Source organism: Clarias gariepinus, chromosome 6 (assembly GCF_024256425.1).
Source record: "Clarias gariepinus isolate MV-2021 ecotype Netherlands chromosome 6, CGAR_prim_01v2, whole genome shotgun sequence".
Lineage (NCBI taxonomy): Eukaryota > Metazoa > Chordata > Actinopteri > Siluriformes > Clariidae > Clarias > Clarias gariepinus.
This window is the reverse complement of record NC_071105.1, coordinates 13,368,737-13,392,775: the sequence shown is the minus strand read 5'-3', so window position 1 is coordinate 13,392,775 and position 24,039 is coordinate 13,368,737. Positions and strand designations below refer to the sequence as shown.

The following is a 24,039-nucleotide window of genomic DNA, read 5'->3' as shown; positions in this document are numbered from 1 at the left end:
ATAACTTTACATTATATACAGACAAATATGTAAAGGCTTGGAATGCTTAACAAGACCATGGTCATTAATATATAGCTCATATAAGCTCCTACAAGCTCGTATAGGGGTCATGTTTGAGTGGTTCGGTACTTTTAACTCCTATAGGAATAATTTACTACTGCACATGTAAATAAAACACCACGGCTGTATTATCACTGATCATGGGAAATGTTAGTACATCACTCAAATCGCTTTACAGGAAAGAAGAACCAACACGACTATCCAAGTGCCATGACATCACCGCGCTCATTAAGAAACGCCACGAGCCCTCAGGGCGCTTTACCGGAATTAACTTACCGCGTGACGTGAAAAAATGCGTTTTAGAGGAAGAGTTCATGTGCGGTTCAACACGTCCTGAGAAAGACGACAATTTGCAGAAATGACAACACGGAAACATTTCCAGTGTGAAACGCGTTGTTCGCCTTCACGCAAAGAGAAACCCCACAGACACGTCTCTAACCGCACTGTACCGTTCCTTATACGGGCTTGTTTCCCAATACAAATACAACGCTCGTATTATTATTAATATTATTATTATGAAATGATATAACATGCTTGTGTGCTGTTTGGGACGTGACCAGGGTCCGGGAACACATTTTTCTGTCCCCTGATATACTGTAGAGACATGTCTTTCCATTCCTCCTCAGTCTGGATGCACCCTTTTTTCCGAGCGCTGAATCAAGTGAATCGTTTCGAAGTGAGTCAGTGAGTCATTGTGAATCACTCGGACCGAAAACCGAGCTCGAGAATGGGAGCGCGTGCGGCTGTGGGCAGAGTCGCGTGTTACATCACCGCGTGCCATAAAACCCCACGGAGAGCATGCAGAGCCCAGGACTCACATCTGCGCGCGCGCACACACTCACACACTCAAGAAGTGTAGCTTTAGTGAGCTACAGTTTACCTGAGCGACCACAGCAGCACCAAACATGGAGATGTACAGCAATGATATTAAGAAACCCAAGTCTTCTATATTTTGTAACATCAAGGTAAATAAGAATAATTCTTTTATTATTATTATTATTATTATTATTGTTGTTATTGTTGTTAGGATGATGATTATTATTATTCTGTATTTTTATTTTTATTTTTAATTTTATATATATAACTCCTCTGTAACAAATGTATGATGTATCAACTCCTATTAACAAACCTGAAATGTGACCAAGATTGTCTTTCTGGCACCACTGTGTCTAAAGAATTAGTTCAGAGGTTCTCTGCACACGCGCACACACACACACTCATCCTGCTCATGTGCTCATAATCAAACCCTGCATGACCTGCATCAGGTGTGTTCAACAGGGAAAAGCTTGCCTGTGCAGGACTATGTGTAACTGAGAACTGCTGCTTTAGTGTTTACCGCTCAGGCTTGTGCTGAGCCTTTCACTGAAACATTTACTTAAAAAAAGCAGGTCATTATGGCTGTATTTCATCAGAAACACTTTCTAAATTTTATTTAAAGACTGATGTAGGATTTGTCATTACATACTCACATAAAGCCTGTGTAAAATATAATCACGATTTGATGATTTAATGAGAATTCATTTTCTTCGTATATATTAATTTAAATTGTATATATTTTGAGTGTTGTACTTAATGTGTGCTGTCATGTGAGTCCTGCACAAGCTATACAACACACATATATAAAACATATAAAAATATATAAAAAGTCCCCCTGCACGCTTTTTGCATCTGTCTCTCTGACAGTACATTTGTGCTTTTATGATGAGTTTTGTGTGCGTGTGTGTGTGTGTGTGTGTGTGTGTAGCCATTGTCATATTGTTGAATAACACTGCTGTAACAGTTTATCCATTTCTCATGAGGGTCTTCATTTTCTCTTTGCTTGTTCTTATTGCATAATCAATTGGCATTAAACTTTGAACCCAAGCCAAGCCTTTTTCCTGGCACTGAACAAAGGTTCTCTACAGTTTAGGTGACATTAAAAGTGGCCTTGCAAACTTTTATTATACTTCTGTACATAGTATTTCCAAGTAAATACTACACATTGTTAGAGATCAAACATATTAACTGTCCTTTGTCTTTTTCATAGTCTTAGTGTAAGCATCATTCAATCCTGGTGATACACAAGTCGCTTTATCCACTTGACTTGCAGCAATGTTGTGCCAAGGAAATTTGACCTTCTTTATTTTCCTGCAGTCTGTGTTCTTTGTCTCAACTACACAATGTTCTGGTCTTAGTATTAGATCACAGCCTGGACAGCACATAGCACTGACTCTCTAAGATTAACTAATTAGCCAAGAATGCACTCTTATAGTATGTCTAAAATCTTTGCTTAGTTGGTGTGCTGTTTTGCTATCTAAATCACTGCTGCCTGCAGGGGGTCACGCCTCATCTTTTAACTCTTCGTACATTATACATGCACCTCTTACACTTGAAATGCTTCCAAAAAAGGTGTACAGACACGATCCTTAGTGTTGAATTAACATCTGGAGCGCCTTTGTTTACATAAGTCCCATATTGATATAAATAGTAAAATTGTAAGAGCTAATTCAACACTATGATAAAGTCCATATATATCACACTCTGTACACACACACACACACACACACATATTTATATATATATATATATATATATATATATATATATATATATGTGTGTGTGTGTGTGTGTGTGTGTGCAAACACGCACTTTATCATAGTGTTGAATTAACTCTTACAATTTTACTATTTATATCAATATGTCTGTGCATAATTACTTTAAAATATAGTATATTCAAAATATAAAAGTTTTTTTAGAAAATCTTTCAGTGGAGGCTGTTATTGCCAGAGATAAAGAACACGGTGTTCAGGATGTTCCATGACAAAGTAAAATTCCACACACTTTCCTTAGAATAATATTTTTGTGGATAGAAGGTTCTGTATGACAATCTTGTCATGTTTACATACTGAGCTATATATCTTTTTTTTTTCTTCCCCTAATAAGGTTATTGCACATAATGCTCCTAATACAGTTACTAACTCATTTTTAGGAAAGTAAAAAAAATAAATAAAAACAAACAAAAATAAATAATACTGTACAGGATCATACCTTTATTGGTCAATTATTATAAAAGTATAACCATTTAAAGTGTTTGAACCTGGTGAGACCTAGAGATATAGTTAACACTTCTGTAATTCCATTTTGTTGCTAGTTTTACTATAATTATTACATAATCTATTAACAAATATGGCTGAGTGAACATACTGCAGAGCAAAGGAACTACTGGCGCATACGTTCAAATATGCTTTAGTAAACAGAAGACATCCTGCAAAAAAAACCCTGAGTCTGTTCTAAATTTGCTAAATGATTATATTTCATGATAAGCGAGTCATCTGCTGTGAGTGAGTCTAAAGAAACACAGATAAGAATTTTGTCACTTTTTTTTTTTTTTGAACGGGTGTCAAGTAGTTTAACCGTGCATTGTTTAGATTTTCCGGAGTTTTACTTTTGCAAAAGTTCACAGGTGTGAATTAGGTCAGGTGTAGGTGTAGGTGTGTCGTGTATCTGGGTTACAGGTCAGCCCGCGATGGCGTGAAAGTCAAGAACTGGTCTTTCCTCCTGTGCAAGCCTGACCATTTCTCTGTAAGTCTGGCTAGTCAGCGTAATTCCTGGAAGTTCATCTATAAAAAGGGGTGAAAAGGATATTGTTGTTAATTTTAGACAGCATATGCTTCAGTGTTTAAAAAATGATACAAGTGTATGTACTTACAGAGTAGCAGAAGGGCTTTGCTTTTTAAATTCAGTCCTCAGAAAGTTTCTTCATGCCATCAGTTATTTTAAGACATTTCATTGGAAATATTGACTTGCTACAATACATTGGAAAACTATTTCTATTTTTAAATATGTCCAACACAGAGAACTCTCTTTTCTCAGTTTGTCATGAATTAGATAAGAGGAGCATTCAGGAGTTTTGCTAGCCCTTCCCCTGATTCTTTACTCACAGTGGGGCTCTGGGTGAACCACAATAGAGTCCAGGATCAGATGCTTGTGCAAGATGTAAATCTCTCCGCCTCTTGCATTAAAAGGACTTTCAAAGGGAGTTAATCCTAGACTGGAGCTACTACTCTAATCTAATTTCAGACACCATTAATGAGAAACAACTGTACACATCATCAACTATCATCAACATAAGAACTAGCAAGACTGCCAAGGTTATGCTCGTCTAGTTAAAAAAAAACTGATTAAACAGCTAAACCTACGCCAGACCAGTACAGTACTGTATATAAAAAATGGTCCATGTCTTACGCTAAATCATTTGAATATAAAGACATCTTTCGTCATAAAAAAGAAAAAAAAAACAGCTTTAAGCTGTCATCCCATTTTATAGTGTGTTACACAGCAGTGTGCAGACCTGCCAGGGCATAACTGCTTAAAAGAAGGATAAGAGAAATATGTATCTGAAAACATCTTTATGACAATGTGCCGTTCTGGTTTTCCTCCAAGACTCTCCAAGCTATTTGCACAATCACTTCATTACAAAAGAAAGTAATATGTGTGGTCTGCACTTACCCGAGGCGGCTGTAAGATAGTCGTTAATGACACAATGAGTGATAAGTACAGGTGTCTTCGCCACGCTGTCTTGAAGAGAGATAGAGAAAGAACCTACCAGCTGTAGCTTGCAAGAGATCTCATTTTAGGTCTGGGAGCAAATATAGAGTATACACTGAAGTTTTGAGGAAAGCTTACGGTACAATCGGTGATGAAGGCCGTGCTGACTTCTTGTCTGACAAAGGAGATACACTATCTGTCTGTAGCAGCGGCGTCAATCCGAGAGCCTCAGGCGATTGAAAAAGATGAAAAGCTTAGGCTCCGATTTTAATACACCTTCAATACTGCACTTGAAATGATACGGACTTGCTCTGGCATGGCCAGGCTAAATAAAGAACGGTTTCATTCTCTGTTTATACAGTGATTTAAAGGGACATCATAGCAAGCTGCTGAAGTGGAGAGACAAAGAGTTGCTATTTAGAACGTTAACAAAGGCATTCGTTAATGAAGGTCGACAGTCTATTAGAGCAGGTCCGTGTATGAAAGACGTTCGATGTAAAACAGAAAATCTTAACAACTAAAGGGGTTTAAAAGGGCTTATTGTGTGCACCAACAAACCATAAACCAAATAATGAGCACTTTAGAATTGCTCCAGGAGACGATAGGAGGTTTAGCGCCTGCCTGTAGTTGGCACGGAGCAAAAGAAATCGGTTTATCATGTGTCAATAAATTCGGTCCAAATCGGTACAACGAGATTTCCCGAGATGTTTCTGTGCTGTTTAAGATATCGTCTCAAGTCCATCAAACTGGAAGCAAGTAAGAGAAAATGTAGCCTCTTTGTATATCTACTTGTTTCTATCCTTCTCTGAGTGTTCTGGGAACTGGTCCAAATTGGTGAGCTTTGAGCTCTGTCATATCTTTGGCAACGATGTGAATAAACGGTCTCAAAGCAAACAATGCCGCCTGCACAGTCTCTGACTGCAAAGCGCAGGTTTAACATCGTGCATGACTGTGGTTTAAAATCCCATTTGGCACATACCAATTATTTGAACTGATTCAACTTTTTACTCTACACCTTGCGGGAGTTTAGCTTTGCCTTATTACACAGTCTTACCTCAATAGTCTGTTTTGTCATGATGGAAACTAAAGGTTTCCTCAGAAACATTTTTCACACTTTAAGCCAGTTGTACCTTTGGGCTCGAACGAAGACAAAGCTGTTTATCCGGGTAATTTAAAACAGACAGCCTACCACTTCAACTTTCCATTTTAAATACACACTCTGCTCAATTACCAAGTGTCTCCTTTGCACAAAGTGTTGCATTAGCCTCTATTCAGGAGCCTGAGTGCTGTTCTGGGAAGGTTTCTGTTGCTTATGTATAGTGAAGTGGATGTAGTGGGAGGGAGAAAGGAAATCATTTTGTTCACCTTGAGGTTGAAATTATTTTGTGCAAGACGTGTTTATCAACACACAAAGGCTCTTGGAATTGTCCTTACTTTACCTCACATTTATACGGCAGCCCTGGTATCCGGAGCCCACCCTGGGAACATACAGTAGGGTGTTGAGCAGGAATAGATTCTAGATTGGACTACCGATGTGACTCAATGCTGCTAACTTTCTCTGATTTGTGCTTCTAAAACAAAACACTATTTTGCCTTCAATTGATGATGTGCAAAAGTCCTGAGCCACCCCTTTTCCTTCATATTAAAGGAAATGAGATTATGTTGATTAAATGAAAGAAATGTAAAAAGATATTTTACCATGAAAGGCTGCAAAGTGCCTGAAGATACAATTACAAATTTGGTTGTTTATGTAACAACTTCAGCAGCAACCTCATTTCTCCTCTCGTCTGTTCTAACCACTAAGCATTCAGCATCACCAGTACTGAAAACTGACCTGATTACCTGTTTCTCACTGGTTTGTGTTTTAAATTAGATAATCTTTTCTGCTTGAATGATTCATAGGTCACTGTGTGGTGTAACAAACAGGAGGCCTGGAGAACTATTCCTTTAGACTACATTAAATATATATAAGAATGCCTGGCAGTGTGATGTTTTAGCGATTCCTCAGCTTTAATTTAGCAGGTTTTCAATTAACAGCCTTTTATGAATTGAAGTCCGTGATAGAGCAAGCAATACGCTAAAATGTTCAGGACCAGGGGGGTCCTCCAGGACCAGGGTTGAGAACCATTGGCTTAGAACATATCACATGTTTAGTTGGAATTATCACTACACACGCACATTTGCTCCAAGACCATTTGAGAACCACTAATCCAACTACTGGCGTGTTCTTGGAAAATCAGAAGAAACTCTGGAACCCAGAGGAAACCCACATGGTCACTGGGAGAACATGATATTGAAAAAGACAAAGACCTGATTAAGTTTCTCGTGCTAATGTACTGTTACTGACTTTTCAGCTGCATTGTCTCTATTTATTTAGACAGTATGTTGATTTTACTGGATGCGATGCAAACATTAAGATGTCCATTGTATCATGTTTGTTTCTTTTGAGTTCTCTGCTCGTTGGCTGACCTGCTCTCTCTCCGTTCATAGTTCTTTGTGCTGTGCCACGGCCTACTCCAGCTCATGCAGCTGCTGCACACAGCCTACTTTAAGAGCACCATCACCACCATCGAGAGACGCTTTGGCCTCGACAGTCTGTCCTCGGGAACCATCTCCTCCCTTCATGAGGTGCCCGATGCACAGCGAATAACACCACCGATCTTGTTTAATGATGAACCAGTTTGATTTTAGTGTCATGAAAGCAAAAGATCAATTCTTGAATGTCGTTTTAAAGGTCAGATTTTGACATTTGGCAATGTTAATCTTCCCCTTAGCTTGTGCCCTTCAGCTGCATTTAGTTTCGCATGAGGTTTTGTTTTGACAGTCATGATGACTTCCTTTCAAAGTACAGACAGTATTACAAAACGTCTTACAGCATCTTGATATTGCCATCTAGGTCACAACAGGAAGGTGTCATAAGTAGCACATAAAAAACATGTACTGTACATATATACTAGGAACTCTTTTTCCTAAGAGTGATTTAAATGGCAACCTTGAACTTTAAACATTGAACATTAAATGTACTTTAATAGTGGCGTATATCTTTCATGTAGAAAATTGCCTTCTGAGGGTTCATCCTCTTTTACGGTAATTAATAATTAATCTTAGTTCACAGTCATTTAAAACCCCAGTCAGGATTTGCTGACACATTGACACAATACATCCTATCTCTGAGGTTTTTAATTAGTGGAATTCCGAAATTTGAAAACTGACCTTTTAGCTTGCGATGATTTGTGTTGTTTAGCAAGTCAGCATGAAGACAGACATAAATGGAGTTTGGTTCACATGTAGCTTGTCCTGTACTGTATAAGCAGAGAAACAAAATATGTGTGTGTGTGTGTGTGTGTTTCCTGTGTAGGTAGGGAATATGGTGCTGATAGTATTTGTCAGTTACCTAGGAAGTCGTGTTCATCGCCCTCGTTTCATCGGAATGGGAGGATTGCTGATGTCCATTAGTGCAATGATACTGACATTACCTCACTTCCTGTCTCAGCCTTACACCTATGACTCCGCCCTGAAAGGTGAGCACACTCTACCACCCGTATCTATGGGCAGTTTGCAAATTTGAATCGACCAAAGACAATTTTGGGTCACATTTTGTTTCAGAGTTTAGACAAGAAGTCAAAGGACTGCGTTTCAGATGTGGATTCATTCAAGTATTTTGTTAGACCTAGTCAAGTACTTAATAAAACACTGTAGTGGAGACAATATATACAGTACATAGTTGTCATTTAGCGACTAAAAGTTTCTAAACATGAACCAGCTCGACTTGGTACTAATTTCTCTGTTGTGGTTCATCCAGGATTTATGTATTTAAATTATTTAGATGAAGGCAGCTGGAGCACTGCTAAAGATTGGCTCTAAAATGGAAAAAAAATTCAAAAATGATAGATGAATATCATTTTACAGGCTTAAAAGAAAAGATTGCTTTTAATCTGTGTCAAATTCAAAGCATAGAGCAAAACTGTTCACTGTTTAACTAGTAATATGAAGCACGACTGAGAAAAGTCAAAGTCAAAGTGGCTTTTATTGTCATTCCAACCATATACAGTAGTAGAGTACACAATGAAACGAAAGTTCCAACAAAGTTCCTCCAGGACGATGATGCTGAATAAAATAACTCTAGTCATGTTGCTATCCATATCTTGATTTTCTGGGTTTTTATCAGAAAGATATTTTACATTTCATTTAGACTTATGATGGGCAGCTAAACAACAAAAAATGGATTCATGCAGCTTATCATGGTATCTTAAGTTTAATATTCTTATAATGAATTTTACATGGAAATCCTTGGCCAAGAGGGGCGAAGTAAAAAGCTCTTTCACCCAGTCTCAAGTTACTACATTTGAGTGTTTGGAATTTGGGCTAAGGGTGGCTCAACACATATCACCATATTGATTTTGAACAACATAGAAATGCGTTCCAACTGTAGGCTCTGGTTTCTATCATGCATGTGATAAGCAAGCCTTATTGAGCTCACTGCTATCATTCCACAGTGATTTGTGCCAGGGCAAAGTGGCTAGACGGGATCCACTCTGTTTAAAAGAGTAAAAACAAAAACATTCCCTCAGGTCATAAACTCATGAAAATAATAACATTCACTCAAATCAAAAAGCAGACTAGAATACGGGACAAAACCTAGTAGGGGTCTAAAATAATATCCACCCATGAGAATGATATTGTAAACAGGACACAGTCTTAAGATCTGTCCTGTACCTTGAGTAACAGGAAGCTGCTTTAGAGCCTCTGCACCCTGGTGAGCTACTGTACTGTACATCTCCACTTCTACACAGGTGTGTGCGAAATTAGGACATTTTCAAGCTCTTAGATTGAAAGAGCAAGAGGAAAGAACACATTTTTTTGTGATAGAAATAGACCAAATGCATAAAAAGTCCAGATAAATAAGCCAAATGTCTCTAGGTTAAGTAACCGAGGGTGTGCAGGAGTAGAGAGGAGGTCATAGATTGTATATGAAAAAGGTGTGTATGTGTGTGTATAGTGTGTTTAGAGATTGTGAGGGCTGTGCCCCAACAGGCATTAGCTGGAAGACATTAATCTTAGTGCAGATGAAAAAAAATTACAAATTAGTGAAGATATGAGCTCGCTGGATTTCCAGCTAACACATTTTTCCTCCCTCTTTTATTATCTTTATGTGATATAGTCTGATATCTTTAAATGACCTGGTAGTACCAATAGGAAGAAATGAGTCATGAGTAAGAACAGCAAAGCTCTACTCGGTAGCTGTTTACTTCAGTGAGTTTCATTCTTACCCTGTCAGTGTCAGTGGACAACTAAATAGTCATAGTATTTGCACTTAACGTCACGGGCAAATTCAAACATGTCTCTGAGACTATATTTCTCTTCAACAAGGACAGAAACCTTTGTTGTTGTGTTTCTGAATTTGCTGTTTTGCAATATGAAGCACAGTTACCAACATTTAATGCCCCACAGGTACAACTTATTTTCTCAAGTTCGCATGTGCCTTTCTGTCCCACAGACAGCAGACAGGACATGTGCTATGTCCATGCTGGGCGTGTCAATGCATCAGAGACGTGCAGTTCTCTAGACACCCGCAAGATTGGGGATAATACAAAGCTGTGGGTCCTCATGGCCACGGCCCAATTGCTGTTTGGAATTGGCTCCGTCCCAATTCAGCCTTTCGGGATCTCATATGTGGATGACTTCGCTGGGCCTGGCAACTCCCCTCTCTACATCGGTAACTGCTTAGCTGTTCAGATTTGTAATATTGCAGAATGTATAACACCATGCATTAGTGCTATGTGTCTCATAAGTATGTATTTCTTTGCTCTTCTCCAGCCATACTCTTTGCTGTGTCTGTGTTCGGACCTGCCTTTGGCTATCTGCTTGGATCTGTGGTACTTAGAATCTATGTCGACGTGGACAGAGTTAATCCAGGTAGAGTTTCTTTTTTCACTTCTTTTGACTAAATCTTCCTTTCAGCCGTCAACACACTTGCATTTTTCTTGTCTTCTGATGAGAGTGCTTAATGATTGATTGATGAGATAAATGATGTTGGTTCAGGGAAGACAAAGACGTGAAGAGCACAGGAATAGATTTTCTGAGTCAAATGTTAAATGTAATACATCTTCCAGCTTTAAATCCTGATACACTTGTAATTCCTGAGTCCTGATTTCTCTTCCCCGCTGCAGTGTCAGTGACAAGACAGATGCAATATATCTCACTAGATAGACTGGATCCTTCTGTTCACATGATATTTCTGCCAGAAATTATATATGGGTGTATTTACAGGTGAAGAATTTCAAAGTAACTGGATTAATATTAATGATTATTCTATATTTTTAAATTATTGTTTTAGTTTAAATGTGCAGTTTAAGTAACATTGTCATCATCACAAAGAGTTTATTTATGTATTAAAGCAGTATGATTGAGCGACTGTGAAACAAACTGTACACTCTTTATAACCTATAGATGACTTGATAAACAAGGTGCTTCAGGCATGAGATCTTAAATGAACAATAAGATTATTCAAATATTTTAATGATTACGTATATTGAACGTGTGTTGGGTTTCTTGCCTGGAACATGCACATGCAGTGGGTATAAACACACCCTGTTTAAAATTGCATGTTTTTTTAAGATGTAAAAAAACTTTAACCAAGTAAAAAAAAAAAAAAAAAGTCAGATCTTGTTCCAAATTTATTGACATAGCAACCACTAAAAATCAAGTGAAATACAAATAGTAAGATTTTATTAATAACAGAAAATGGAAAGAAAAATGATATGGTTGTGCTTGTCTGCACCTCCTTTTATAATGGAGTGTGTGCCTGTTCCCTGGATCGACCAAGCACATTTAAATTCATGAAAAGTCATCATAATACACGTTATCAATGATGTATATCTGATTAATGCCAAATCAAGGTCTTGAAATCCACTTGTTTCTATTTAGCTGTCTATCAATCAGAAAAGTAGTACAAAAAACGTCCAAAGCACTAGATGTATTATGAAGACCATAATCAACAAGAGAAAATAAGCCACAGCAATGAAATTACTAAAAACAGGCCATCCCTGCAAAACTGGGTTCTTTATGATGGCTGCTAAGAGACTTACTGTACATGTGCAGAACATTAAATGAGCAGCAGGAATACACTATGGTTAAATGTTTGACCATAACTCCAATATGTATGTGTTTGCCAGCGTTGCTTTAAAATTGAAAGCACATAGGTTGATTTGGCAAAACAGATTATGGGTCACGGTGATAAAACAAGGTGGTGACAGCATCACTCTACAGGGTACCTTTCTTCAGCTTTCAGCTAGGGCTCTAGTGAGTTGAAGGGAATTATGGAAAGCTCTAAATACCTTTCGGTTTTCTCAAAAAACTGCAGGTCTCTCTTAGACAGCTGAAGATGAAGAGTATTTCCATCTTCCACCAAAGCACAAACCCAAGAAAGAAAAAAAAAGAATATCTCCATGAAGAAAATCCGTGTTTTGGAAAAGTCTTAAACACAACCCTTGCAAACTAATAGTTCTGGTGCATTTTTATGTAGGAAAGACGAGAATAAAATTGTAAAATCCAGATGGGTTAGGTTTTTAGGTTCTTAGCCGATAAATCCTGGCCAGGGTCTAGCACAGTTTGGTGATTCATCTGATCAAACACAACTGATTCAACTAAGTCTATGAATTACAGTACTAGGTTCACTGGGTATGTTTAGGTGTTGGTGAGTTACAAACTGTGCGTGACAAGTGTGTATGCTTGTGCGTTACAGGATAGTTACATATTTTGTTATGTTGTTTTTTAATAAAATGTTATTTTTCACTTTAATTTTGTTAGTAAGAGGCATGTGTGGACTTTTATAATACCTACATTTTTTTGCAGCTTTTTTGTGAAGGGAATTTTCCCTATGTTTAAATGTGTTTACCTTAATTGTATATTTCCTAAGCATTTCTAAAAAGCTTATTATTTGTGAGCTAAAGTTGCCTCTGGGTACTTGATGATGACGACCTGGATGCAAAAGTGTGACTGTAATTTTCACATTTAATGTTAGAAGTTTATGTTACAATAACATTGTATCAAAAAGAAATCAACAACTGGTTTGAACCCCTATTTAATAATCTACTCATGCATTGTTTTATTTGCAGTGGGCAGTAAGGAGTTGACCCCTATTGACCCTCGCTGGGTTGGAGCATGGTGGATGGGTTTGCTGATCTCTGCCGGGGGACTGTTCCTCACCTCCCTTCCCTACTTTTTCTTCCCCCGGGCCATGCATGTAGATATTGTGAGTCTTACTATTGCATATCTTCTATACACACAGCCTTTGGTCTGTTTCATGTTGGTGCTGAAATACGGCAGTTTTTTAAAGCCATTGCCAGAGGCGACAGAGGCTTAGCGGTTTGCACTGTTTTCTGCAAGGTGCACAATGTTGCATGTTCTCGCCGTGCTTAGGGGTTTGCTCCAGGTACTCTGTACACAGTCCGGAGACATGCTTTTTAGGCCAAATTGCCCATAATGTACGATCAGGTGTGTGAGTGTGTGTGCCTGTGCCCTGCGAAGGATTGGCGCCTCATCCAGGGTGAATCCTGTCTTGTGCCCTTTTGTGTGTAACTCATAAACTTATTATTGTCCTTCACATTCCTCTAGAATGTTGTTCTTCCTGTTAAAAAAAACCCCTCTACAAGTCACGAAACGCCTAAAGCTTTATGCGAACATTGCGTGCTGCATACCAATCATTTTCAAAACCAAGGTGGATTTATTACACTCTATATTATTTTGCAGATCACTACAAACGAGAGGAACATTTTAAAAGACAGCCATAAGAGTTCTGACACCAGCATGCTGGAATTCCTCAAAAGTAAGTACACTGCTTCTGGTCATGACTAGATCAGTTTCTGGAAACGTGACACGCTTGGACACTTTTGTAAATAAATCTGACATTGATTTTCCTCACACGTCTACGATGACATGACTCAAGCTCTCAGGTTGTTAGCAATCATATGCTCGTTGCTTACTCAGGTAGATTGCACAGTGCGTGCTGCCTGGCAGGTTCTTTCTTGACTCATACTGGCTTTGGGTTCTGCTAAAACAGGATCTGACTACATTTTAGGGGTTTAGCAGCTCTGACTGCATGACGTGTTCACATGGAGAGGTGTAAACATGCACGTGTGTTTTCTGCTCAGTGTTCCCACGCCTGTTTGTGCGGCTGCTGCTCAGTCCGTTCTTCTTGATGCTGGTTCTGTCCCAGTGCTGCTTCTCCGCGGTGATGGCCGGACTTGCCACCTTCCTCAACAAATTTCTGGAGCGTCAGTACAGCACCTCGGCTGCTTACAGCAGTCTTCTCATAGGTGTGTTATAAAATAATGCAGAGAAAAAACATAGATATCGATACATGGTACACAACATGGAACACAAAGTTAAAGTTTTCTCATGGGAACTGATATCATGTGTGTTGCTTGTCCAGGTGCCGTCAACCTGCCCTCAGCAGCCATTGGGATGTTGTTGGGAGGTGTAATTATGAAATGCTGGGGTCTGTCACTTCGAGCCATTCCACGTTTCTCCATAGTAGTGCTCACTCTCTCCACAGTACTGTGTGTTCCTTTGTTCTTCATGGGCTGCTCCACTCAAACAGTCTCTGGGGTTTATCCACTAAACACAGACAGGAGGTGAGTATAAGACAGCAAGCTTATAATTACATTAATCTATGCAGCATCAACTGCTTACTTCTCCTGTCCTGTTCATTAGTTAGAATATAGAGGTCACAATGACACACAGCATTACTTTATCTTTTATAGTATTATGGGCGGTAAATATATCCTAAAATGCCTCTGGCTACATGATCAGCACACTTTTGATGACCCAGGTGGGGCTGTAAATAAAATATAAATGGGTAACCGAGAGCCCAAAGCACCTTTTTTTTGTTTCAGCTTTGCAAACACCGGTCATTTTTAACACCTTATTGCTCTCAGGCGGTGACATGAAAGAACAAAAGTAAGTCGGAAGTCACTGTAGTTAAATGTAAATGTAAACTTACCCAGATACCAAACTGATATTGGGCCAAGATTGGACTAACATCAGCCATCCCATTGGGTCAACACTGGGTGGCATTGGTTTGTTATTAAAAGTGATCCTTTGCCAACGTTGTGCAATGTTAGGTTAACTCTGACAGGGTTATTATGAAAAGTACTTTTGCAAAACATTGACACCAATATTGTTACCTGGGTAAAATGAGATTTTTATTTTTTTTTATAATATTTTTTTTGACTATTTTCAGTTCATCTCCCAACTTAAATAGTCATTCAAACAGTACAGGATAGTTTAGTAATCTAAAGGATAGTGACCAGTGTTTCTGAAAAATAATCTCAAAAAGTAAAACAAACTAAAAAAAAAAAGACTGAAAATGTATTAATAATAACTAACAATCAACTATTTTTTTTTCTGATGGGGAAAAGTAAAATTATTAATGTCTATTGTTACTGGATTCATTTTGATGGCATGGTGATGTGATTGAGTTCTGAGCTTAGGTTTTTCACATTTCAGTTTTGTCCATGCATTCTGGTTTCCCCGTCCTTCCAAAACAGGCCAGTCAGTGGATTGGCCATTCTGAATGGCACCTTATTGCATGTGTGTAAAACTTATTATTTGCAAGGTAAATACTGGATATTGGACTATACTGGAATCTTTCTTGTTAAGAGACCCAGTTTTTTGAGAAACCATTCATCATTGTGCAATGCATTTCTGACTGTGTATCCTGTGGTACAAATTCATGTTGTGATACTCATCAGTGGAAAGGATAATGTTGTTAGCATTCCAAACATAATTATTATGAAATTATTAGGATTTCCAAACACTATAGTTTACATACAAGCAATTGTATCAAGCAACTTTGAAATAAAAAAGGCCCCCCAGAAATAATACAAAGGAAATGCAGGGGAACTTTCCATTAATGTTTTTCATTTTTTCGATGTTTTATTTGGATTTTCATGATAAAAAATTATCACTGATTTATAGGAAAACCCATTCATATTAATGATTTCCTATAATTATCATAAACCATGCTTAAATAAGATGTTCAGCCAGGCCTCTGCTGAAGTTCTAAACAGCTGTGCCTTTTTGAACCATACAGCTGCTTGAGTGCTGCTTGCTGGTTTTGACCATCGGTTCCAGAGCTCTCTACTAGTGACTCACTAGAGGTCACCAGATCACACCAGAGAATAATTAGCATATATATTAAATCATCATGTGAATTTTCATGACAAATTTTGTTAAATGGATGGAAAAGTTTTTGAAGACCTTTAAACTAAGTCTTTACATATTTGTAAAATTTCTATCAAGGACAGAGACACAAAAATGCAATTGCATGGTCTAGTTGGGAAATCAATATGATAAATCAGTAACAGATGGTGTAACTTGATTTTAAACAGTAACTTGAAAATACAGCCAAAGAAAGAGTCCAATTTAAATGATAAAGAAGGGCATGGGTGCTCAGCGACTGGTCATTGCGAACAACAGTGATTGGTTGTTGGGAACAATTAAATGTAGGACAGTAAGTTTAGAAGTTTAATGATTTGTGGTTAAATAGGATTTGTGATTAAATAGGTATAATAAGTCACCAAATCTAATATAGAGACAAAGTCACTATATTGGCAACACTGGAACTCACAGTCATAGACGTAAAGTCATTATTGTATAAAACCTAGCCAGTGCTATTTTCTGAGGTTTATTCACAGTGTGTGTGTTCTGGCCTGCTGTGATTTTTCTGTGTCTGCTGTCAGCTTCTAAAGTGGGCTAATGTGTTTGACACAAAGCTTGTAAGTGTAGTTAAATCGGCCCAGCCTCACTCTGTGGATGTTGTTAATGGAGAACAAAAACGGTAGTGAAAATTACCGCAATGTCCTACTGTATTTGGCTTTTCATACTGCATCTATCCCCTTACTGACTGTGCCATCAAATGAGAAAAGAACTAAGATTTCAAACACTGGGAACTTAAGTAGGCCTGTTTGTTTTCCACTAAATGAAATGGGACATTAATTAGGCTAGAAGCCAGACTTGCATTACTTGTTTGTGCATATTCATGCTGCCTGTAAATTAAATTAACATCAAAACCTTCTGCATAACCATTGTGTCTAAGACCACCCATGTTTTTTTTTTCTTCTGATGTCCTACAGTCCCGTTTTGGTCTGCAATTCCACCTGCTCTTGTTCGAGTAGTATTTTTAACCCAGTGTGTGATGATAACAACGTTGAATATCGTTCACCATGCCATGCAGGCTGCACCAGCTTTACCAAGGACCCGATGAATAATTTTCGGATTCAGGTAAGAGACTCAGACCTTAAAGACCTGACAAAAAAAAAAAAAAAAACTCCTCATATTGAGCTCTTAATTAACTCTTAACAGAGTATACAACACAACGGTCCATGAAGACATGGTTAGCCAAGTTTAGAGTGGAAGAACCAGAGTTTCATAGTTTATATAGAAACTTGATCCTAACCCTGCTGAACATCTTTGGGCTGAACTAAAATACTGTCTGATCCACAGGCCTCCTGACCTAACACCAGTGCCTAAATGGGCAGAAATTTTCTCAGCCATGTTCCAAAACTTAATGAAAAACCTCCCCCCAAAAATAGGGAAATTTCCCATTCTAGCTTTGGAGTGAGATCTTTAACAAACTAGGTACTGTATGAGTGTGCTGATCAGGTGTTCACATACAGTACATTTGGCCATATAATGTATGTATATGACTTTTGGAATTGTAGCCTTTATTTATCATTGGAGCTCATGTAGTGCCTTAGTAGAGCTTCAGGATCAGGGCAAGACTAAAGAAAGCACAGCGAGCAAATGGCAGCACACAATGCACACTGATCAATAATGAGTATGGTCAGTTAATCACTAATTACCTGCATATGCAAGTTTAAATAGACAAACCAACTGATACATTTTGAAAATTATTCACTTCAAATGACATTTGTCCCGATCCCTTTCTGAGTGTCCTGGGTCATTACTAAGGACATTATGCTTCAGTGGTCCTGCTTGTATTTTGTCCACTCACAAAGTGTATCATTACCCGAGAAACATTAGCTAAGCTAGCAATCTTCCTAAACACAGCGAAGTAGCTTGCTGATCAACTGGGACGTCTTTAGTGGCCTCATTAGTTTGAAATTCTTAGATCACCATGTCTGCTAACAATACAGATGTTATGTTATATTCTGAATGTTGTCATTTTAAACAAGTCCAAAAGCTATAATATTGCGCAAAGCTTTAGCAAGCTGGGTAAATTATTCTTACTACTGTAGTATCAACAGTAAAATCAAGTTCTTGTGTAAATGCATGTATGTACATATCTTAATAGGATCTGAGTTATAAGTTTCTACAAAAACTTAAGTTGGCAAAGGCATTTATTAGGGATTCTTTTGGTTACTAGTACAAACCACCAGGAATTTATACGCCTCTTTTTTTATAGATGATTGCATCAGAATACAATTACATAAGCCACCAGGAGTTATTAGGAACACAATATTTCAGTAATCATAGATCACAAATAAATTCCGTTAGGACAAACACATACAATAGTTTAACAACTCTTTGATATACAGTATGAAAATAAAATTGCCTTTAAATGCAGTTAGCAGACGCTGACAGTCCTTCTATGTGTCCACACAGTCCTTCAATAACTGCAGCTGTGTGAGAACGAGCAGTGGCTTCGGGGGTGCACGTCCTGGTCCCTGTGCCAACAGCTGCCCTCACCTCCTCCTGCCTGTTATCTTCCTCATCTCTATAGCTGCCCTTATCGCCAGTCTGACACACAACCCAATCTACATGATGGTACTCAGGTACAAACGTGCGCTCACACATGCATGCACGCATGCACGCACACACACACACACACACACAAAAGGATTTGATTCAATGTTAATGAAAATGTGTCACCCACATAAGGGAAACAACATGTGCCCATATTCCACAACACATTTAATACATTTTATTTAATTACGGTTATGTTTACATGTTGTGGAATATTTGCAAAACAAGTTAATTTGTATGAAATTTCCTTACATAGCCTCTTCACTTACAAGAACTTAATAAGAAAGATGCTGAGACATTATAGAATCTTTGAATCTCTTGTAAAATAAGTGTTACCTCTGTTACAAAGCACTAACACTGTACACCTTATTCAGATTTTTTAAATAAATGTCTTAAACACATGTCCATATGCAGGTTTTCCTGCAGAAACAGTGCCATAACTAATGGAGCAGGTTCATATAAACCATGTAGCTGGAGCTCTTGTTAGCGCTGCAGTTATACAATATTAATCACAACCTACTTACTAACCAGAATCGAAACATTCAACATCCTTGTGGTGTAAATTCTAAAACACTTCAAAACGCAGATTTTTACATTACGTTAATGATACCAAAATGTCTGAATCCCGGAGAAAGTTTGACCTCTGTATTTTATTTGATGCAGGACAGTGCCACAGGAGGACAAATCTTTAGCCATAGGAGTTCAGTTCCTACTCATGAGAGTTCTTGGTGAGTATGAAATGCACTCTTAAATACTTTCTACTTAAACATATTCTCTCTCTATCAGGTTTGAGAGCATTTGAAAAAGTCTCATACTGCAATGATGCTTTAAATACGTTACTGCTGCTGGTATGAACAGGACTATTAACTGTTAGGTGCATTTAGTCGACTTAGACATTGCAAAAAAAAAAAAAAATCCTTCTTTTTAATCTAGTTTGCACAGGAAGAGAACAGATGACAATGCTCAGTGGAGTTACAGAAGAAAAAAAATGAATAGCCAGCGCACTGTAGGGCATTTCTCTGCAAGTACTGTTGCGCCCCCTTGTGGTGAATCAGTAGCCATGACGTTTCTCAGTATAGACATGTACAGTAGTTTACATACTATCCACAGTGTATGTGTTAGCTCAGTGGAATATATACAGTATTTTTAAAAAAACATCTAATGTCATTTAAATTTTTTCTTTTATATTTTACTTTTTTCTTCACATTCCTGACTGGATTAACTCTTAATTCAGCAACTTTGTGGTCTTCATATTACTAAAACAGTTCATTGTTAACTATTATAAAGGATTTAATGCCGGCTCATAATAGCAAAGATGTATAATCACAGAGGAAGTCTATACTCATTCATGACGTCTGTAAGCTTAAAGGGTTTATTCGTGTTCTGAAGACACTGCGATTTTATCGGTCTGTGCTTTCCCAGACCTAGCACACAACACACAACATACAACTTTCTAGCCCTGTAGCAAACACTCCCCTTAATAGCTAACAGAGTAATGCTACAAGGTGTCCCGAAATCAACTCATAATAAACTTGTGTTAACGTGTCATGATATAATGCATGATATTGCACTTTTAAAGTCTTCCATTAAATGATCTTTGTGCTGTTTTTCTTTCTGGTACACCATGACCTTCACATACACAGAAGAATATTTGCATGCCTGTAAAGAAAGCAACAAATTACATAACAAGTCGGTTTTATCACAGAGAAAAGAGGATTTTTTTTTTTTTTTGAAGTAAAAAGGCACCTGGGATTTGCATGAAAATAGAAACGGGTAAGTGTGACAAAGTTACCAGAAGAACTCAGGAATATTCTCGTGCTTGCTTAGTAAAACCCAACAACTAGTTTACATATAAATCTGCAAATCCGTATCTAACACTGCTGATTATTTTCAAGCCACGACTGTGTTTATTTTATTACTCTGTAGTGCTATTTATAGAAGTTTCCTTTAAGAAGATTTTTTTTTCATATGACATTTTTTTTGGTATGTGCTTAAGACTTTTGAACAGTAATGTAAGTAAAACCGCTGTTAGGTTTTACTGAGCGTGCTGAAGAATATGCCCGAGTTCTTCTGGTAATTCGTCACACTTCCTCCTCTCTATTTTCATGCACAACCCAGGAGCCTAATTTTTTTTTTCATTAGAAAACTGGTATGTTATCTAATAAGCTGCTTTCTTTACACATATATTTATTAGCACACACACACTCCTGGCAACTTGGAAATGAAAATCATGACATGTACTGTAAGAGAAGACCAGAAGAATCTAACCACACAGAGTGGAACCCTCATCCCGGAGGTGCAAGGCGACAGTGCTAAACACTAAGCCACTACGCCGCCATATAAAATATAATCCAAGTATGAAAAATGTAAGAAAACATTTTGCTAGAAGGTGATAATTTCCCCCGTGTGTGAAGACTTTTGGGACACCTTGTAATAATACTGAAATACTATGAAGTTTTTCCAGTGTGTGTAATTTCTTTATGGTCTACATTATTCTTGATGTTGGAGAAATTTATCATCATATGTAAGGGCAATCAGACAGCACTGTGGATGCATACAGCACAACAGAACTGCAAAGTGAGTTAGAATTTGAATCTTGAATCGTTGTTAGAGAGCAGCGGGTTCATAAACAGCCTACAGCCCATAAATCACATCACTTTCATAAGCGATGTCTTACTTTAAGACTTTAGTTCATTAGTTTCACACTTACTGTGAGGATCGAGGCTCTGAGGCATAAAAGTTCATATGATAAAATGGGCATTAAGGTCTACCTGGAACACAGTCAGACATTAAAAGCTTTAGCTAAATGTGATCTATTTTCTTCATTTAACAACTACATGTCAGGGTTCTATCAAGCATGCAAGGAAAATAATTGCTTTTCTGTTTTTATGTGTAGTGTGGCTACCAGCTCCTGCCCTTTTCGGGGTGACGATCGACTCCACCTGCATTTTGTGGAAAACAGTCTGCGGGAAAAAGCTCAGCTGCAGTTACTATGACAACAACCTGCTTAGAAACAGGTATGGGAACGTTTTTTCCTGACCTAAATACATTTGAGGGTCTGTTTGGGCTGGAAATCAAAAAGTAATAAATATTGTCCATGTACATTTCTAGGACAAATTGTTTATGCAGATGTTTATGTGAAAGTGGTGAACGAATCTCTTATTATATGAAGTTATCTGTTATGGAACATGTGCTAGAGTTTATGGCAATAGGAAATTAACGGTAATATTATTTGTGATATTCAAGAAGATGATAATAATGATAATGTCTATGGGTTGCAGGTATCTTGGTGTGCAGGTGCTGTTTAAAATTATGGGCGTTGCCATGCTAGCTCTGATAGGCTGGAAGGTTGGAAGAACCCAACAGTACAGTCTGGAGAAGAAGCCTGAGGGACAACTGTGATGCTCCAGTTCCTCTCATCTCTCTCTCATCTCTTGTAGGAGATGCCCAAGTTTAAGAGTCCATTCAGCAAACCAGACCACTGACACCCTTTATTACCTGCCATCTTCTTTTTGGCTCTGCTGAAAGGGTGTCTCTGTAACACATGGATGGACGTTCTCTTCCACTTTGCACTGACTTTGTAACCGTATCCTATAGAAGAGGCTTTCTAAAGACTTTGTGCCAGTGTTCATTCCATTTATGAACTGTTAGTTAAAGTTCACTTTGTTAAAAGTTCACATGTTATAATACTAAATCTAATAGTCTAATGTTAGACAACTAAAATATATGCTGCTGGTAGGAATGTCCTGGTTATACCCACTCATGAAAGAGAAGAATCCTGTACCTCTGTTCAGTTCGCATTAAATGTACTGAATATATTATGGTGGGCACATAATTAAAAGGTTTCACCCTCCAGTCGGTGGATATGTGAAGAATAAGTGATGTACAGTATGTTACAGTGTCGTAAAAATTACCACGTTTATGTTTATAGGTGAATTGTCCATACTAGAGTTACAGTATTTAAGAGGCCTATAATTGGTCATACAATTAAAGCATTTAAAAGCTTAGAATATTATTTTGTTATTGAAACAGTGTATGGAAATGGGTGTCTTCAATATTTGTAAATGTGTATTTTTGTACAAGTTAGAAATGTTATATTGTATAACCTTATTTTTTGACACAAGCAATAAAATCTTGCGATCACAAGTTCGGCTTTGCTTGTGGGTGTAAAAAATGCAGCTGCGCCGTATTCTGAATATCAAAGTGATACTATGCAGTAACCATGCACTTTTTTTGTTTAATAATCAGAGCATATGTGGAGCAGTAATGCGCTGTGTAATTTTGCTGACTCACAGCTCCAAGGCCCAAGTTTGTTCCTGAGCTCAGGGTACATTCATCCAGGTTCTCTGGTTTCCTTCCATCTCTGGTTTCCTTCCATCTCCTTCAGTGATTTTAAGTGTGTGTATGGTGCCTTGCCATAGATTGTTGCTGCATCAGGTGTAAATTAACCTGCTTTGCATTAAATGTTCCTGGGATTGGCTCCAGATCCATGGGAAGCCTGGTGATGAGAAAGTGGTTACCAAGAATGAACAAATTAATGATCTTTATACCGAAACGTTTTATATAATCCATTTACGATAAATGCACAAAGTGTCAATACATAAAGGGTTATAGTAAAATACATTACGGTTCTTACAAATTGCACATAATACCACAGGTATAAATACATACATACAGTATATACTGTACATTTTAAAGGATACACAATTCATTAAATTATCGTTTAGACTGCTTATCCTGTGTACAGGGTCGCAGGGGGCCTAGGGACTTAGGGCTTTAGGTGGGGTACACCCTGGACAATGTGCCAATCCATCACGGATGTGCACACACACACACACACACACACACTGTGGGAATTGGACCCTCAAACCTGGAGGTAGGGCGACAGTGGTACCCCCTAGGCCAACATGCAGCCTTACACAATGTATTATTCCCAAATAATTGCCAAACTGCCGGTAACTTGTGGCACCCCATTCAGGGTGTTTACCACCAAGTGCCCCGAGTCCCCTGGGACTCCAGGCTCCAGGCTTCCCATGATTCTGTAGAGAAAAAGCGCTATCGTGAATAAGTGAGTATGTTTAATGTATCAGTATTAAAATGCAATGCATAGAAATTAACTAAATGATAAAGTAGTACAAAACTAGTACAGTGATGACATAAATACTATATAGAAACAGATTTAAATGTAACACAGTAGTAAAGTATTTATCATTCATTTCCCGATGGTAAACAGAATAATAGAAAAATGTGTAGTACATTAATTGTAATATTTTTTATCAAATAACTGTGCCAGACTTTTTTTAGGAAGGTCAATAATACAAGAAAGATGTTTACAAATTTCATAATATTTGCACAGTTAAAGATGTTTGTGTGATTTATTTACATTAACAATAATGAACAATAATAATAAACAATTACACAAATCTGGGAATCTGGCGTGGTCCAAAGTCTGGATAAATGGGAGGAAGGTTGTCTGCTGTAAGTACCCGTGGCAAGTTGTGTGTGGATTGAATGGTCCGCTGTGACGACACCACTACTTGGTGTATACCAATATCCACTTCAAATATACAGCCATAATCTTTTTGTGAGGTATGTATTCATAGGGTTTATAAAATATCTGTGTAAGGAAGTAAACTGATAGGGGAAAATATTCATCTCATCTTAAATGTCTATACTGCTTAT

At 37.9% G+C, this 24,039-nt stretch overlaps 1 protein-coding gene across 1 annotated transcript; it reads left to right on the top strand.

The window, feature by feature from the left end:
- The first annotated feature begins 860 nt into the window (after positions 1 to 860).
- On the top strand, positions 861 to 22,508 carry slco2a1 (solute carrier organic anion transporter family, member 2A1). The gene is made up of 14 exons (XM_053499603.1): positions 861 to 1,025; positions 7,078 to 7,215; positions 7,946 to 8,108; positions 10,085 to 10,303; positions 10,405 to 10,503; positions 12,705 to 12,841; positions 13,339 to 13,414; positions 13,740 to 13,904; positions 14,021 to 14,222; positions 16,725 to 16,872; positions 18,217 to 18,386; positions 19,021 to 19,085; positions 21,254 to 21,374; positions 21,639 to 22,508. Exons 1-14 carry the CDS (start codon positions 966 to 968, stop codon positions 21,757 to 21,759), a joined length of 1,884 nt encoding a protein of 627 aa, XP_053355578.1. The 5' UTR covers positions 861 to 965; the 3' UTR covers positions 21,760 to 22,508.
- The last annotated feature ends 1,531 nt before the right edge of the window (positions 22,509 to 24,039 follow it).

Coding starts and splice junctions, on each gene's coding strand:
- slco2a1 (XM_053499603.1), top strand. CDS start 966: ATGGAGATGTACAGCAATGATATTAAGAAACCCAAGTCTTCTATATTT. Junction 13,905..14,020: donor TTACAGCAGTCTTCTCATAG/GTGTGTTATAAA, acceptor TTGCTTGTCCAG/GTGCCGTCAACCTGCCCTCA. Junction 18,387..19,020: donor ATCTACATGATGGTACTCAG/GTACAAACGTGC, acceptor TATTTGATGCAG/GACAGTGCCACAGGAGGACA.